Here is a 17,631-nt window from a genome sequence, read left to right on the forward strand (position 1 = left end):
CCCCCAAAAAAAAATCTTCTCTCTTTTTGCTACTGCAAGTGATAGCACCACTGTTGGCCACACAGCCTCCAGTTTATACCTGCCCCTTTCTCAGGACCTCGTGTTCTTCTCAGGTGGCTGCAGGTTAGGCAGAGAGGAAATTAATGCCCACCACCGCCAATTATAATAATGAAGATTATGGGGAGGGATGATACAAAGTAGTATTTTTCAGGAGGGTGTGGGAAAAAGAAAATCTCACATATTTTCTAAATTTAATGTTACCTTCTGAGTTTAAAGTTACCCACATGCCAGTTTCTTATTATTCCTGTTGGCCATTTTATCTACTACTTGTTAGTACCAGTTCATCGCGAAGCCTGAATTAAAAGTTAATGGCAAATTGGTAAGAGTTCACTTTGCCTGGTTTCCTACTGTTCGTCCCAAAGCAGTGGCTTTGATACACCTAACATGGATTCCAATAAACACATAGGCCTCTTTCCCTCCATGGCTGTTGAATTCCCCCACACTGAACAAGGCAGCCCCTCCTGCTGTGGAGCTATTGTGTTTTTTTCCAGTGACTCTCTTTGTTCTCCTTTCTTCAGACAGAAGAATCCCCTCCGAATTTACTTCCTCCACAACTACGCATCATTTCATCAGCGTTGCTGCCGTTTCGGGTTTTCCAGGAAAACAAGCTGCTTCCACGTTTTGTAATACTTTTTATCATCACCTTTTATAAAACAATTTGACCAAAAGTAATGTGATATAGCCAAGGGCATAACACCCCCACTTCTCTCATTTCCATATTATTTTTCATTGAAGTCTTACTATAGCCTAACATTTTGGAAGCTTTTTTTTTTGTTCGAGGCAGGCAACTTGCCTTAAGAGATCTATCAAGCTGACTGATGAGCCTCTGTTCTTCATACCAACCAATTACATTTTTGAAGCCGAAATTAATAGCACTTTCATATACTGCAAGCAAAGCCTCCAACAGGCTATTAATAAATTAGTGATGTTATAAAGGCCAAGCAATATAAGCTGCCAAATTATTTGATGCATTCATACTAAAGGCATATTATTTGACAGTCGTGAGCCACCTTTGAAAAACTAGCAAATTGTTGCACTTCATCAGTCGCCGCAACTTGCTTTTCTGAAAAAAATCTGCTACGTTGCCGGTGTTCCTGGACAATGCAAACAGACAGGAAAAGATCAGATAAAGGAGGCGCTTGTGTGCTTTTATTCCCCACTATCAGAAATTATACAACTTTTGCAAGAGTCAGAGGGGTTTTACATAGGAATGTGACAAGACCGTTCCAGGCCCTTGGAGAATGATGGATCTTGTATTGCCTATCAAACTTCCCCTCTTCTCAGATAACTCATCATTCACGCACACACACAAGTACCAAATTTGTAAACAGTTGGCAAGATGAGAGAGACAGTTGGGTTATAAAGCTGGGAAGAAATTCAAGTTCACTATTATTCACATCGCCCGGGTAATTCTGTAGAGGGTACTTGACCCATATGAAAGCACCTTCCTTTCCTCCTCCTGAATTTAATTATTCACTGTTACTTAGCAATGTTTCTTTTCTATAAAGGTCTAATGTGGGCTTCAGTGAAGTGCAGCAAGAGCAATGGGGTGGAGTATAACTTTAAGGCGGGAAATAAAAGAGGGTTGTTTTGATGGCGGGAAATATTCAAGCAGAATGCAGATTCTACGTTCAGTAATTTTCTTCCTGGGTACTGCAGTTCTGTCTATCCTATTGTAAAGTAGAAGGAAGGGGCATAAGGAACCCCATAGAGATTTCTCTTTATAGCATTCTGATCTTTCATTAAACATTTGTGCACAGCCTTTACACACACACACACACACACACACATGCAGGCATTTCACACATGTCAGTAGCAACACAGGCACTCCCGTCACCAAATCTTGTAAATACTCTATCTCAATTAATAAGCAAACTCCGCTAGAGTAGCTGGAATATGGGTGGAGGGTGAGATTTCAGGTGATCCAAGAGGTCTCACTCATTTGAACAATCATTTCCTGAGTTTGGATACATGAAGCACGAAGTACTTGTACAATCATGAGGCGGAGAAACAAAAACAAAAACCCTTAAGAAACAAGACCAAATTTATTTTCCTTCTCTTTTATTTTTTTTAAAAAAACTACATACTGGAAGGTAAAACAGCCCAAGTACTCAAGTAAGTAATTAATTTCCTTAATTGCACATTTTAACCTGTACCCCTTTTACCTTTTTTTGTTGCTGCCAGAGTACTTCATTTTATTGCTCTTTCCAACCTTCCCCATTCATTTTTTTATTATTATTTTTGCTAGAAAGAGGCAGCTCTACTATTGATGCAATGCTCCGCCACTGTGCAGATATGGAATCGTGAATTCCACAATTTCCCCCTCATTCTAAACGTTAAGTTCAGGCATTGCAAATTGCTACCTAATAGATCACTAGAAATCAAAGGTGAAAGCCGGGGTGGGGAGAGAGGGAAGGGAAAACCCAAAATAAGATGGGTATTAAAGTTTTAATCAATTTAATTTTAATCTCCAAATCCCAATCCTTGCTCACAAGCTGTCGGGGTTGTGGACGTGTAAGGTAAGATAAGGTGTACACCCTGAAGCCCGACACCCAGCTTATTGTGAGGGGAGACATTTGTCCCCGAATCTAGCTCAAGATGGAACACACACATTTATTACCTTGATGTAAAAGGGAGAATGCACAATGGGAATCCGAAATGGACTCAGTAGCCTTTCCCTAAATTTCATTAATTTTCACAGAAATTTCATTGCACCACAACCTCTTTTTTTTTACACACACACACACACCCACCCACCCACCCACACACCCTCTCTTCTTGGCTGCACATATTTGTCTCTCTTGCTGCCAACCCTTTGTGCTTGCTCTGCCAGCGTTAACCTTGCCTCTCCTTCCAGATAGTAGCATTTAACTTTGTATGTTTACTTCTCTCCCTGCAAATGCCTCAGATTTAGTCTAACCCTCGGGAGCCCACATGCAAACAATGAGTCAGCTTAATTGCTGCTGGGGAACAAGCAAACAAGGAAAAAATTCAACCCCCTAACTAATATCTGTGTGTGTGTGTTTTACTACTAAGAGGTGTCTGGAAGTTTTTTTGTTGGTGGTGTTTTTGGCATACATGCTTATATACACCTTTGCCATCTCCAAGGGCTTCTCGTCCCTAAACAAGCTATTTTTAGAAACCCTCACATGGTTGATACCCAGTTTTGTACAGTACATGCTCCACAATTTCTCAGCATGCTTATCAAAATCTACCGCGTTTAAAAACTCATCGCCCAAAAAACTCTCCCAAAAGCTGAGCTTTAAATCTAAACAACAGCAAATTCTTCCAAAGTGCTGGACCCGTTTTCCAGTGTCAGCTCAGACCACAGATTGACAATGCAACAAATTGTTGGAGAGAGAGAGAGAGAGAGAAATATAATTCTATAAATTTCGGCACTCATTTACTTTAGACGGATTAGGAAAAAAGGATAACATATTTACCTGTATCCAAGCTTCCCACCCCTCCTTCCAAACGATGGAGCAAATATATTGCATGCTTACAGTCATGTGCCAATTAGCTGTCAGTAAGTGGTACCTTGTTTCTAAACATTATTCCGAGCAAGTTCTATTGAAATCCATAAGCTTTGCTTTCAAATTATGGTTTCAGATTTCAAGAGGCAAGTAGAAAAACTTTCACGTTATGCATCTGTGGAAAGGGCATTTGGTAATGATTGAATTTTAAAATCTTCTGAATGTTTCACTTTTATAAAGACAACAGAACAAGCACACAGCAAGAACATAATATAGCTCAAGCTAAGCACCTCTAATTTTAATTGATTAGAGCAGGAAAAGTTACATGTATCCTTCTGTATCCCACTGAAATCAGTGTGACTTAAAGGAACTTAACTTTGGCTGGATCGGGCCCCAAGAACAAAGCAATATTACTTTGACGTTTGCAAGTCATGCGACAGATTTGCCTTAGAATCAGTCGCAGAAGTTGAGAAGCTGCTCAGGCAGATTTTAGTTCTAAATATATACTGATTTTTAAAAACTATTTCATCCAATGTAGAATCAAGGTTTCTCTCCTCCTGAGAAAATTCACAATAGCAAAGTGCTTCTAAGAAGAAGCAGATACTTGGAGGTTGTAAATTACAAAACTAACTTTACACCTTTGCAGTGCTAGGGAATCCTAGAAAGTATATGGGGAGAAATGAGGAAACAATATTATCAAATGAAGATCAGCCATTTTAGCTTCACACGGGTGGTTAAATAAACACCACACCTTTGCAGCATTAAATTTCAATCCATCACGCAGACATTTTCAGTAGAATTCTCAGTTTTCCAAATATAATCAATGCACATTTGTCAGCTGAGCAGCGAGTGTATATGAGCCTTTTATTTTCATTCGCTGTTCAAAGCAAAGCTGAAATGTATCAAGGTATCACCAAGCATCTAAATGATGAAGTGGATGTAAACATTTTTGCAGACATAGGTTGTTGCTTTTAGCACTCTAAAAGTAGAAGAGTATGCAGTAAAGTATGCTTTGGAACATCATTAAATGTGCATATCATTAGAAATATTTCACCATTTTCCAAGAGAAAATGGTATGTATGTGACATAAAAGCACTTTCCCCCACTATACCATGTTGATGGATTTTTTTTCTTGAAAAGCAGCAACAAATATTCCTTCACGTTGTTTACAGAGATCTGCTCTTATCTGCTGTTTATACAATTATTGCTAAATAAACCACTTCTAAACCCTACTTGGGACTGCTTAGCATCATATTGCCTCTACGGAAGACTAAACACCAGTTTACAAAACTATTATCAAACTATCAAATTCAACAGGTTGAATATAAACTGGGTTAAAAAAAATGATTTTTTTTTTTTAATAAACCCAGTTTGTTTTTTAAAATGTAATTTTCAGTGTTGGGATACATCCATATCCACCTTGTTTTATAAACTGTGGGTCTTCAAGTAGAGATCTATTTGTCAAATGAACCCTTTGCTACCTTTTATCCGAAAAGGTAACACAAACTATAAAACAGTCCCAGAACACAGCTCACTTAAATGATCGAATAACATTGTTATTAAGACTTTGAACTCCTAATACCATACTCCTGTTAACTATCTTCAAAGTAGCCAATATGTGTCAAACTTGTTCTTTTCACTAGTAATCCTTTGTTACTCAGTAACACTAAGAGAGATTAAGAGAAAAGTGTAAGAAATGAGGGAATCTTCATTACAGGTTTTTTCTTATTCAAATGTATTGGCTTAGAAATAGAGCGGCCTTGTGAAATTTGCACAGGAAGCTATCTTAACACAGAGATATTGGCTGAAATGAATCATTGATTCCGTTCAAGAGACAAATTTAGAATGTCACTAAATTTAAAATTCCTAGAAAGCAGGCACTGCTTAACTGACATACACTTTGTACAATAGATACCTTTTTACAATAGATACCTTACAGGTAGAATGTGAAATCTCAGGCAGAATGCTGGCGTACAAGTATCCAACACTGGAGATTTAACAACTGAAAGAAACTCCAAAGTTTTATATTTTTATAAATAATTTTTTTGACACCCCCCCCCTTGATGCTTCAAATACTATTTCTGAAACTCAGGACACTTCCAGAAGTTCCTTGTGCAACCGAAGTTACAAATAAGATTTTTACTTAAAACCCAAAGAGGAGATTAAGAGGGCATACACAAAACTTTTCATTCACTGACCTTCCTACAGACACATCTGACAGTTTAATTTGTCCATGGCTGCCTGCTGTGGAAAGTTTTAACTGATAGAAGATATAGCATAGAAACAGCCGAATTAAATAAGAATGGATGTGTTCATTCTAAGCATCTCCCAAAACTTGTCTAACCACCATATACATACCGTGGCCTTGATGATACATGAGGCAACAATTAAAACACAAACTTGTGCCCTCTATATCTTAGGCCTCTGACAGACTGACTGCTTAATTCTCAGAGAGGGAAGAAACATTTCCATCCCAACTGCAAAAAGAGTCTTGAGGTGATTGAGTGAGCCGACATAAACTTATCTCAGACAAATCTAGACTAGGTGAATTTTGCTGCTCTGATAAGAGACTTTGCCCTGAACATCTTTGCAGCAGAACGCACTTCCCTGAGTGAGATTCTGCCTTACTTTGCGCCTGTCACTTGACTTTCCACTATGATTTCACAATATCTTTAATGGTAACTGTGGAGACAGCATTAGCAATCTGCCGGCACCGTCTCATCCTTCCTTTACGAGGAAACAGGACAGCTTTGGGAAAACCTTTAATCTTAGGCAGACTTTAGCTTTTTATGACATCCGGCAGCTTCTCTCCTTTTTTTTTTGGATTAGGATAATTATTCCTCTGCCATTTATAGAACGCTGGTCCCCTTAGAGAATCAGAGCAGCGTTAGAACACTCCCTAACTTTCAGAAAAACAACAAACCTTGGCAAGAAAAGCCCATTCACAGCAAGGGGGAGAGAAACGGTAGCTACCCAGGTGCAGCCTGTCCCCAGATTGGGGGCCTTTTTTTTTATTGCTCCCCCCGCCAACTGCACAAACCCTGCTTCTTCGCTTAAAAAATACAACCCCGTGAGGTGAAACGTGATCAGATGAGATGCCATTATCCTCACACCTTGTTAAAAAGCAAACAAACGACCAGCTTGCAGCAAGACTACATACTTACCCTGTCACAATCAATTGGGACGGAGATTATAGTTATCATTTTATTTTTTAAAAAGGAGGCAAATGAAAATCCTGCAATCTGGAAACCTTTCAGAGTCTCAGACTAGTCCAGTCCCCCCCCCCCCACTTTCACCCGTTTTACGAATCATGTGATAATTTTTTTACCTCTGACAGGGTCAAAGGAATCACCTGCTAGAGATGTTTTGACTTGCGCTGCGGAATCTGGCTGTGTTGATGCCAGCACATGGGAAGGAGGGAGAAAAAAGCTCTTTCTCTTCCCATCACTCTTGGCTCTAGCCCTCCGCAAATAATCCCCCACGTAAAATATATACTGTAATCCCCCCCCCCCTTTACAAGCACACTCCGCCTGCCAGACATTTACCTGCCTGTTTGGGTGGTGGTGCGGGGAGGATTTCGGAGGTAAACGCAGGTGGAGTGAAACAACTGAGACAGCCCATCCCCGAAACCAGCCGCCCAGAAGATGCTCGGGGGATGCCACATCCGAACAAGAGTACCAAAAAGCCACCCCTTCCCCGCAGTAAGTCGGCACAACCAGGACGTCCCCCGCCCCGCCAACCTCTCCAAAATCAAACCGATGCAGAAGGCGAAGGCAAAAGGGAAATTTTGGGAAGGGGTGGGGAGTGATAAAGAGCAACGCTTACCTTTCCTCTTCGACCGCCTCCTCCGCCTCCTCTTGGACTTGCATTTCAGTTGGCTCCCCGGACCTCCCGGTGCTCGGCCGGTGCCCAGGACGGAGGTCATCGCCGGTAGTTGAGGCAACAAGGAGAAGCAGCGGCAGCGCGTTGGCTCCGCGCTCGCCTGGCTCGGGGACCGCGCAGCGAGAGCGAGAAAAGTCGGCTGGCTGCGACGCCCCCTCCCTGCTCCCGATCGCCCGTGGTGGTGGTGCTTCTGCCGCCGCTTGCGAGGTCTACGAAGCCGGGTGGGACTTTTATGAACCAGCAAACCCAGAGCAGCTGCGCGCGGGTTTTAATTTTTTTGCTTTTGGCCAGCTGCGCTCAAGTGCCTGCGCTGCGACACTTCCCAAGCCAGGGACGGAGAGCGCGCCGGGCGCAGGTAGAGTTTCCAAATAAATGAATTAAAGGCGACGACCGGGAGGCTCACCTGTGATTCCCTCCCTCTTCTTCCTCCTCGGCAGCTTTCCCTCACTCGCAGGGCGCCTTTGCTTTATCAGGGGCTGGAAATGCACGTCGCCCACTTTTTTTCTCTCTCTTCTTTCTTTCTGTTTCTTTCTCTCGCTCTTTTCCCCCCCTCTCCTTTTTTTTTTTTTTTTGCACCTCTCTCCTAGTTGTTTGGCCCCAGCAGCCACTTTGAAGGCGATCATGCAGGGAGCGCGTCTATTTGCTGCTGCAAAGTCTAATTAGATCCAATCACAACTGTCTCCTGGCTCTGACATCAGCAGCACCACCAGCAGAAGCGCGCACCCCCCCCCCCTTCATCCCTACCACCAGCCACCCCCGGTCTCCATCCATCCATCCCTTGTCAGCTTGCACACTCAGCTCCCATTGGGGCTGATGGATGTGTCCGGGACCTGATAGGGAAAGAAGGCAGAACGGGCCCGGAGGGGAGTTGTTGTAAAGGGAATAAAAAGAAAACACAAAAGCCCCACCGGCAGCCTGCCAGCCGGTGTACTACTACGAGCCGGCGGGAGAGTTTATTATACAGTCCGATCCGATGCATCCTCCCCAGTAACGCACCGCTGCCCCATTTGGGAAAGAAGCGCGTCCCGCGGAGTTGATGGTTTTTGTGCGCGTGCGCCTTACTCCCGAGTAAACGCGCAAAGAGATTTTCAGTCTGATGGTGCCGTTCTTCGCACGTCTTAAGTCCCACTGCGTTCTACGAAACTTACCCGGGTGCAAGAATGTAGCCATGAAAAGGACAGTACACAAAAAAATGGCCAAAAATCCCCAGCAACACCCCTTTCTTTCAGTGCTTAGTTTACTGCAAACTCTTTTTTTTTTTACTCCCCTCCTGCAATTTATTTATTTTTACGCATATGTTCCAAGGAATTCAGTAAAGTGCCTGAGCTAGTGGCTTTACAAACCGCAGTACCAGAAAGTGCAATCTTTCGCTCAGTCACCAAACAAACCCCAAACCAAAACGCCTTCCTATGCAGTTTCATTCCTAGGCTTGTTTACTGAGAAGTAGATCCCACTATGTTCACTGGGATTCACTCTCAGGTAAACGTATAAAATACTTAATAAATGATACTGTACCAAAATAAAAACACACACATAATCCTTCACACAGCATGTCTGAATATACACACATAATTTTCCTCGGGAAGGGTAAATCTGGATTAAATGGATGGGGTGCATGCGGGGAGAATATGGCAGCATAGGAATAATAGAATCTTAGATTTATGGACTTGGAAGGGAGCCAAGGGGTCATCTAGTCCCGCCCCATGCAATGCAGGAATTGCAGCTAAATAATCCCCAATAAGGGGGCATCCATTCTGTTTCAGAACATCCAATGAAGGCAGAGCTGGATTAAACCCTGTGGAGGCCCCCAGGCAGTCAAAGTCTTGGCGATTATCTTGCAAATTATCTCCTAAAACTAAGAAAGCTCAATTGTAATTTTCTTGCAAGATCAAATCAAAATTATTCCGATCCATTGTTGTGGGGGCCCTAATAGGTGTGGGGCCCATAGGCTGGTGTTGAACTCTGCCCCTTTGGTAATCTGGCACTGACTGAAGGAGAGTCTCCCACCTTCCTAGGGAGTCTGTTCCACAGTTAAACAGCTCTAAGGAAAATGCCTTACATTGAGTTCCAGTTTGGGGCCCATCTAACTCACTATCATCTACACAGGCTGGTAGTGGTTCTCCAGCGTTTTATGCAGCTCTTCTTGGAGATGCCACCAGAATACTTTCTGCATGCAAAGCTGGTGCTCTTCCACTGTGCAGGGCAGTAAATGATAAGCAGAGTTGTTGGTCATTGGCAGAGTTACAACAGAAGACCCTCTAAGTGTCCCTATTGTCCTTGATAGTTGTTTATTTCCTTGACATCTGATGGGAGGGTGTTCCACAGGGTGGGCACCACTGCCGAGAAGGCCCTATGTCTGGTTCCCTGTAACCTCATTTCCCGCCAGAAGGCCCTCGGCGCTGGATCTCAGTGTCCAGGCTGAACGATGGGGGGTGGAGATGCTCCTTCAGGTATACAGGACTGAGGCCGTTACGGAATGGGACATCCCTATTTTAATTGGAGAAATGTTGGGGGTTATGCAACAGTCTAGTGCAAACCTCTAGGCCAGAGGTGGGAAATGTTGTTGAACTCCAACTCCCACCAGCCACAGCGGCCAGGTATGATGACAGGAGTTGGAGTCCAGCAGCATTTGCAAGGTGACAGCTTTCCCATCACTACTCCCATCTGCTTTATGTGCTTTTTTTAGCATGGGAAACAGGATGGGCTGCTGGTTGGGGCTGATAGGAGTTGTAGCCCAATGTGCCATGCAAAAGGCTGTGCAACGGCTGGATGAGGATTCATGTGTTAACCAAGGTCATGTAATTGCCTCTAGAAGTTTGGAGGCTGGTCGTTGGCATGATTGGGGATGGTATAAATTCCAACCCTCCTTCTTCTTCTTCTTCTTCTTCTTCTTCTTCTTCTTCTTCTTCTTCTTCTTCTTCTTCTTCTTCTTCTTCTTCTTCTTCTTCTTTTTCTTCATCATTCATTTGCCCCTCCATCCATCGTCTTCTCAGTCTCCCTCCCTTCTCCCAGCTCTTCCCCCTTGTGGTGCTGTAGGAAAAAACAGCTGCCAGTTTCACTTCTGAGGTGAAACAGTGTCAAGTCAGGATTCATTAAAAAAAAAAAAAGGAATGGAGACGTGTCCATTTCACCACTGCCATGCCTTTTCCTTTCCACGTGGTGTTGTGCAGATGTTGCGAAGAAGAAGAAGAAGAAGAAGAAGAAGAAGAAGAAGAAGAAGAAGAAGAAGAAGAAGCAACAACAACTTGCTGGCACAACTAGCACCCATCCATCAAGGAATACCTCCTTGGAAGCACCCTAGATCTACTTACTCCATTCATAAATAAGTCCCACTGTCTTCAGTACAGCTTATGCACAGGTATGTTTGAACAGGGCTGCAGCCCTAGATTCCTTTAATTCTCTATTTTGACACAGCTAGGGAGGAAATGTGCTATTCTGTACAGAACAGGGAGACCAGGGTTATTATTATTATTATTATTATTATTATTATTATTATTATTAAAGGACAAGGCTTATTTGCCTTCAGTGTCCAGTGAGATTCCAGCTGGTGCCAGATGTCTTTCTGGGGTGAGGAGAGCAGCACCCGTTGTGAAATTAATAATAATAATAATAATAATAATAATAATAATAATAATAAAAACATTTATATACCACTAGGCTGTAATAAAACCTCAAAGTGGTTTAGGAAAATAATAAAATACAGTTAGCAGGGGGAACAGTTAAAAGCAAGTATTTAAAACATTAGAAAATAGTGAAAAGCAACAATAAGCTAAAACTAGATGAAAAATATGACATCTTCTACATGCCTGGGTAGGCTTGCCTGAACAAAAATGTTTTGAGCAGGTGCTGAAAGGAGTAGTGTCGTCAATAGGTAGGGAGTTCCAAGGTATGGATGCTGCCACAGTAAAAGGATTGCTTTCTTACAAATTCAGAACGGTATGGCTTACTAAACCATAGTTTATGGCTTAGTGCTATATACAAACATGGCCGATGAGCTGATAAGGGAAATCTTTTTTGGTTTTGCTTAGTTCAGAGCAACGGATGAGGGAAAAAAAGGGAGATGAAGAGGTTCTAAACTGCTGTGTTTAGGAAACCGTGTGATTAGTTGATGGGTACGGAGAGGCTTAAGCAAGCCAAGAAAGAAGGACAGAGAGTAGGAAAACAGCTGTCGACTGAGAAACTCAGAAACCATGAAATATAAACGTTGGCAAAACAAAAGTTAGGCAACAGATTTAAAGGCACAGAGGGCAACAAAACTGGTTTCCCCTTTAAGCAGTCTGCCACACCACTGCTCTTTCCCAGGGGGCACCTTTGGGATTCTAGGGCTGAACCAAACTAAGTAGAAATATCCTCAAGCAAACAGTCACAGCTCAAATTCGCTTGCCTATGAAATTTCCCCAGCATCACATTACCCCATTGGGATCCTGCAGGATTTAAGACTGTTAGAGAAAAGGACACTCAGCAATCAAAGATCAAGGAGGACAGGGATCAAGTGAGACCTGTTGGCATTCCTTCCTCCACATAACTATTTGAGGTACTGAATTCTGGTTTAGTGCCAGATCCCACAACAGCAAGGCTGTTCAGAAGATACTGGACCACAGAGATCAGCAAACGAGCAACTTGTTCCAACAAATACTGGGAGCAGACTGGGGCAATTAAGCCACTGTCTCCAGACCACCTCTTCCAGGCTCCCTTTCACAGCCTTAAAGGGGCATCCCTATGGCTTGAAGATGGCCACTTCTTCTCCATTCCATAGCCTCCTTGCACTACTGAACTGGTCATGTGCAGTGCAACCTTTGGGGGAAGCAAGATCCATGTCAGTGGTGAATGTGACCACCCTGCTATCTTGTGCAGTATGCCCCGCACCCTATAGTTGATCAACTGAGCAGCGGGGTTATCAAGCAGAGCACAGTGGTGAGAATTATACATTCCTGTCCATGCAGCAAACCTTTCTGATTTTCTCTCTCTTGTTGCTGCTGCCACCAAGGTCAATGGGGTCTTGAGGGGGCAGGAAAAATTGCTTGAGCCAGGGGTTAGCCACCCCCTGCCCTGCCCTATATTGTATTGTTCTTGTACCATTGATCAGCTGGACTGGAGGGATGATGGCACAGCATTTTTCAAAACCATTCCAACCTGGTGGAGGAAAAGCTGTTAGAACCTGTTTTGCAGCTGTTCTATAAGGTGAGGGAAGCTGTCAGTTTGGCTGAGATAAAAACATCGCATAGGATCTGGAGATAGGAGTGGTTTTGAGGAGCAGTTTGATTACTGAGAAGTGATCCCAGCAGGTAAAGAAAGCAAGGGCCACAACTGAGGAAGGGGGTCAATGGAGACAACTTTCAGAAATACAGGAACTTGAGGAAAAAGTAGGTGAGTGAGAAGGCTATTTTGGGAGAAAGAAATGAGAAGAATGGAGACTGAGGCAATTTCACATCTTGATTTGAGTTAAAGAGTCAGTAATTGGGTTGCGGGTTGTTGTTGTTGTTGCTGTTGTTGGTATAGGAGAAAATGAGGGTGTGCAGCCTAATGGGCACAACCAGCTGGTAAATAAATAGATCCTTGCAAAACAGCCATACAATATGTACTGTTTTAATCATCAGTTCTCATGAAGCCAAATTCAGAAGACTGCATTTTAATTTTCAGAATTCTAAACAGAAAGAAGTTGGAAATGCTCAACACATACTTAACCTCTGTCTCCACCCAAAGGGAAAGCAGGGCCCAACCTTGTGATAAGAGAATAAATGATGCAAGGAGGGAGCTGCAACACAATATAGGGAAAGAGGTGGTAATAAGGTGGCAATGAATTCAACTAGCCAGGGCCTCATAAGCTGCACCATGGATGGTCATCTGTTATGCATGAACCAGCTGAGATTCCTGCAATGTGAGGTGGTTGGTCTAGATGAGCCTTGGAGTCCAGTTCTAAGTCATGAAGCACCTGTCAAAGTATTTCTTTATCCATCTCCTTAAAGAGCGATATTGGAAGCAAAATCTGTGAACTCGGAGGCAAGGAAAATTATGCTAAATTATTCACATTCTGATTAATCTATCCTCTGCCTGCACTCAGTCTTGTGAGAACAGCTGTGCCATGTTCATTGGGGCCCCCCCTTTAGCCTAAAAAAATAAATAAATAAAGTCAAAACTCTCTGGTCTCAATCTAGGTCATCTCCCCTGATGTGAAATGGTTTACTCTCAGTAACTTTCCGGTTATTACAAACTTGTTATTTCAAGTCCTCGATGCCCGTGAAGCTTCGCTGAGTTCTTCCACCCCTTGCGCAAGCTTTCATTTGAAAGTAAAATTGTACTCACGTAATCTGGGGACTTTGTTACTCTTCTGCATCTGCGCAGACAACACAGGTCCTATCCGTGCTGGCTCAGGAGGAAGTCCTGTTGATTTCAGAGGAAGGGAAATGAGTCTCGTTGGTTTTTTTATTTATTTTATTTTACAAAAAAAAAAAAATCAAATGTAGCTTGTGTCCTACTTCAGAGGCCTGTCCTGTATTTGAAGAGCCTCCCAGTCCCAAGTCTAATTTCAACACAAGAAAGCTTTAAATGACAGAGTGGGACCTTGAAGGTGCTCATCAATGGTTAGTTAGCAGCATCTGGTCAGCAGACTGAGCAGACACATGAAACACCTGGTGTCTTTCAGTTATGGTGAGAGGCATTGCATTTCTATTGAAAAATCATAGCAATTATTTCTAAAGTTGTGCCTAAACAAATAAATTACTACATGCACAAATTGATGTCCTCTTTTATTCTGGTGACATAAATCTTCTTTTGGGGTGTGTGTGTGTGTGTGGAGAATGTCTAGCTGGCCATCCAGGAAACTTGTGTGTGTGGACCCATGATTCCTTTGTGGCCATTTCCACACCATACCTTTAAAGCACCACTTTAGGTGCCAAAGAAGGATAGAACTTTCTTTATGTATGCTACAACAGCAGCAAGAATACTCATTTCAAAGTACTGGAAGACTCAGGATCTACCCACTCTGGAAGAATGGCAGATGAAGGTGATGGACTATATGGGATTGGCAGAAATGACTGGCAGAATCCGAGACCAGGGAGAAGAGTCGGCGGAAGAAGATTGGAAGAAATTTAAAGACCATTTACAGAAATATTGCAAAATTAATGAATGTTAGAATGATGTCGGATAGAAATTAAGTGGTTTCCAGCTGTAATGCTTTAAGAGAATATGGAAAAAAAAGGTTTAGAAACAGGTTAAAATTTATTGATAAGGATTTGCTGAACTAACAATTTGAATTGGAATACAAAAAAGGGAGGTACGAGGAGGTCTGGGAAATAAGTTAATGGAAAATAAGTAATGGAAACTCTGTGTGTTTTTAATTATTTTCATTTTTGTATTTTTGTTATTTTTTCTTTTTTCTTTTTGATTTTTATTGTATTAATATTGAAAACTTTAATAAATATCTATATATATATAAAATAAAGCGCCACTTTAAATAGTAATGGCTTCCCCCTATGAATTCTGGGAGCTGTGGTTGGAAAGGGAGCTGAGAGTTGTCAGGATACCTCTATTGTCATCCCAGAGCTACAGTTTTCCGAATGGTTTAAGAATCAACCCCTCTTCACAGGGAACACTGAGAGTTGAAGCTCTGGGAGGGGAATATAGGGGTCTCTTCAGTTCTGCATTATGTGCATTAACATGCTGTGTGGTTTCTCTCTCTCCACAAATGGTATTATATTAAAAGAGTTGTTCTTACTCATTCTCCTTGTGGCCACCTCTTCACAATGTTTTTCAGGAAAACAAAGTTTGATCCCCATTTTTGGAAATGCTCCGATGTTACCTGGATCTCTTTCATGCGGAGTGTAATAATAATAATAATTTGATTATTTACACCCTGACCATCTGGTTGGGCTTCCCCAGCCACTCTGGGCAGCTTCCAACAAAATATTAAAATACCGTAATTCACCAAACATTAAAAGCTTCCCTAAACAGGGCACGTATTGCTGGTGAGGCAAAAACCAGCTGTAAAAAGAAACATGGAAGTCCTTATTTTGGTAAGACCGGAGGTTAATTTGGGGCAATGTTTCAGTAAAAGAGTTAACTGAAGCCAAATTGCATAGCCTTGTCTAGTGGCTGGTGGGGATGTAATGTTCAACATGCAATTTCCCTCTTCTGGAGTTAGAAAACAATTTCCCTTTGATCATGGATCTGCCCTGAATGACTAGATTTGGTAGTCTCCAAGGCAACATGAAAAGCAAAGGTACCTGTGTTTTGTACATAAGGGGTGGCAGGAGGGAGGGAAGCACACATTCCAAAATCCACAGGTGGGTTGATACAAGACAAAACATCTCAAATGCAAGCTACTGTGGCATAGTGGTTGGAGTGTTGGACTAGGACCTGGGAGACCAGGGTTCAAGTCCCCACTGAGCCATGAAGCTCACTGAGTGACCTCAGGACAGTCGCTGCCTCTCAGCCTAACCTATTTTACAGGGTTGTTCTGAGGACTAATGGCCTCTTACCTGGTCTGGAGGCGGGCAGCATTTGCCACCCAGTGGCCCCTCACACACCCAGGGGACAAAATGACTTCACCATGGCAACTGGCTGTTGGAATGCCTCCATGGCCAGCTGCCATCCTGGAGTTTGAAATTGCCCTGTCAGGGGCAAGCTGAGGGGTGGAGTCTGGATGGCAGGCCAGAGTGGAGAAGTCCTCACTCAGGTCCGCCACCTGGGAATAAAGGCCAACTGCGTCCAAGCATGGCACCTCAGGCATGTCCCTGCTTAAGCATCAGCCCTCCATCTAGAGCAGCCTTTCTCAACCTGTGGGTCCCCAGATGTTTTTGAACTACAACTCCCATCACCCCTCGCTAGCAAGGCCAGAGCTGAGGGATGATGGGAATTGTAGTCTAACAACATTTGGGGACCCACAGGTTGAGAACCACTGATTTAGAGGCTGATAATGATTATGCATGCAATGCCTGAGCCAAAGCCTACCTACATCCGTAATCAATAAACGTTGCGGCCAATTTTAAATTGTTTACCTGGGTTTCCCTCCTCTGGGAGTGGGGCACTGCAAGTGAGTCTACAAAGGAGGAGGGGGAGAACCATGATTGGGATAGAAATACAATAGACTTTTGAGCTCTCTAGAACTTTTCATCAGTCAGAAAGGAAAACAGTGAAGGGTGGGTGGGATGAAGCAAAATGCCAAAGCGCAAAAATTAGGCTGGTTATTATTGATTGATTGAGTTTATATACCGCCCTATACCCGGAGGTCTCAGGGCGGTTCACAGAAATGTTCACAACATATATAATCAGAATAAATACAACCCAATAACACACGCGCACACACCCACCCACCCACCCACACACACCAGAAAAGAGCCACATTTTTAAAGGGTTTAGGATGACTCTGTGCCTTCAGTTTTGCCTGGCAGTTCACCCTGTTGCCTTACTGCGTGAGAGGTGGGGTGGCGCAAAGGGAAAGAAGCTGAGGTCTCTAGACTTTACGAGATAAAGGATGCCAAAGAGCACTGAAGCAGGGCCGAAATGCAGTCCTGAGCTCATACAGGTGAGACACCAGAGCTTCCTGCTACAAAATTCCTGCATTAATCCACTCTTGCCCTACTTTCTCCCAAAGAGCTGCTGACGGTGTGACTATTTGCAGAGAGAGCGCCTATAGCTCAAGAGGCCAAGCATCCAGGGGTTCCAGGAAAGAAAGAAGGGAGCGGATCCATACCCACTGGTTAACATTTGTCATCTGGAAGAAGGGGAGAAATTACTCAGCGCCAAGCAAGCCCTTTCTCTCTTTGAAGTTGATCTGATTCTGTACATCAAGTGCATTGTTAGGTTCCCCCCACTCTCTTTTTGCAGCAATTGCAATTTGCAGGGCTTGAGGCTTTGATAAAGACCTTGTGAACTCTCATTAACCTGCAAGCAAAATTCAAAGAATGGAAGGGGGGGAAGGAACATTCTGGAATAGTAGCTGCCAGGGCTGCGACAACAGGCCAGGTTTAAACTCCACAGTCACTTGCCCCTTTCCCTGAATGAAAGCTTTTTCACTTTCCTTGGCATTTTTGTATGAAATAAAAAAAAGGGGACAGTACAAGAGAAGTTAAGTAAGCTCAAAGTACGGAGCATGCAGACAGAGTGAGGCACTTCTCGCTGGGAGGCCCTTATAATTTCAAACTAACAGAATGAACTTCGCTGGCGGACACAATATTAGAGGAAGGCAGAAGCAGAGGAAAATGAAAAGCTGCAGTGA

The 17,631-nt window shown here is 43.1% G+C and overlaps 1 protein-coding gene across 8 annotated transcripts in view; it reads right to left on the reverse strand.

Annotated features, from left to right (window-relative positions):
• ADARB2 (adenosine deaminase RNA specific B2 (inactive)) overlaps positions 1 to 7,995 on the reverse strand; it is a 381,789-nt gene extending 373,794 nt beyond the window's left edge. For 3 of the 8 annotated variants that reach the window (XM_083704837.1, XM_083704831.1, XM_083704830.1), the window contains exon 1: positions 7,359 to 7,994. In XM_083704837.1, coding sequence (XP_083560963.1) covers positions 7,359 to 7,458 — 100 coding nt within the window. In that variant the 5' untranslated portion in view covers positions 7,459 to 7,994. Of the gene's footprint in view, positions 1 to 6,861; positions 6,989 to 7,078; positions 7,285 to 7,358 lie in introns of those variants that run through there. The other 5 variants (XM_083704834.1, XM_083704833.1, XM_083704832.1 and 2 more) reach the window with 4 other exon arrangements.
• Between the last annotated feature and the right edge of the window lie 9,636 nt (positions 7,996 to 17,631).

The sequence above is a fragment of the Podarcis gaigeae genome, assembly GCF_964106915.1.
Source record: "Podarcis gaigeae genome assembly, chromosome: 12".
NCBI lineage: Eukaryota > Metazoa > Chordata > Lepidosauria > Squamata > Lacertidae > Podarcis > Podarcis gaigeae.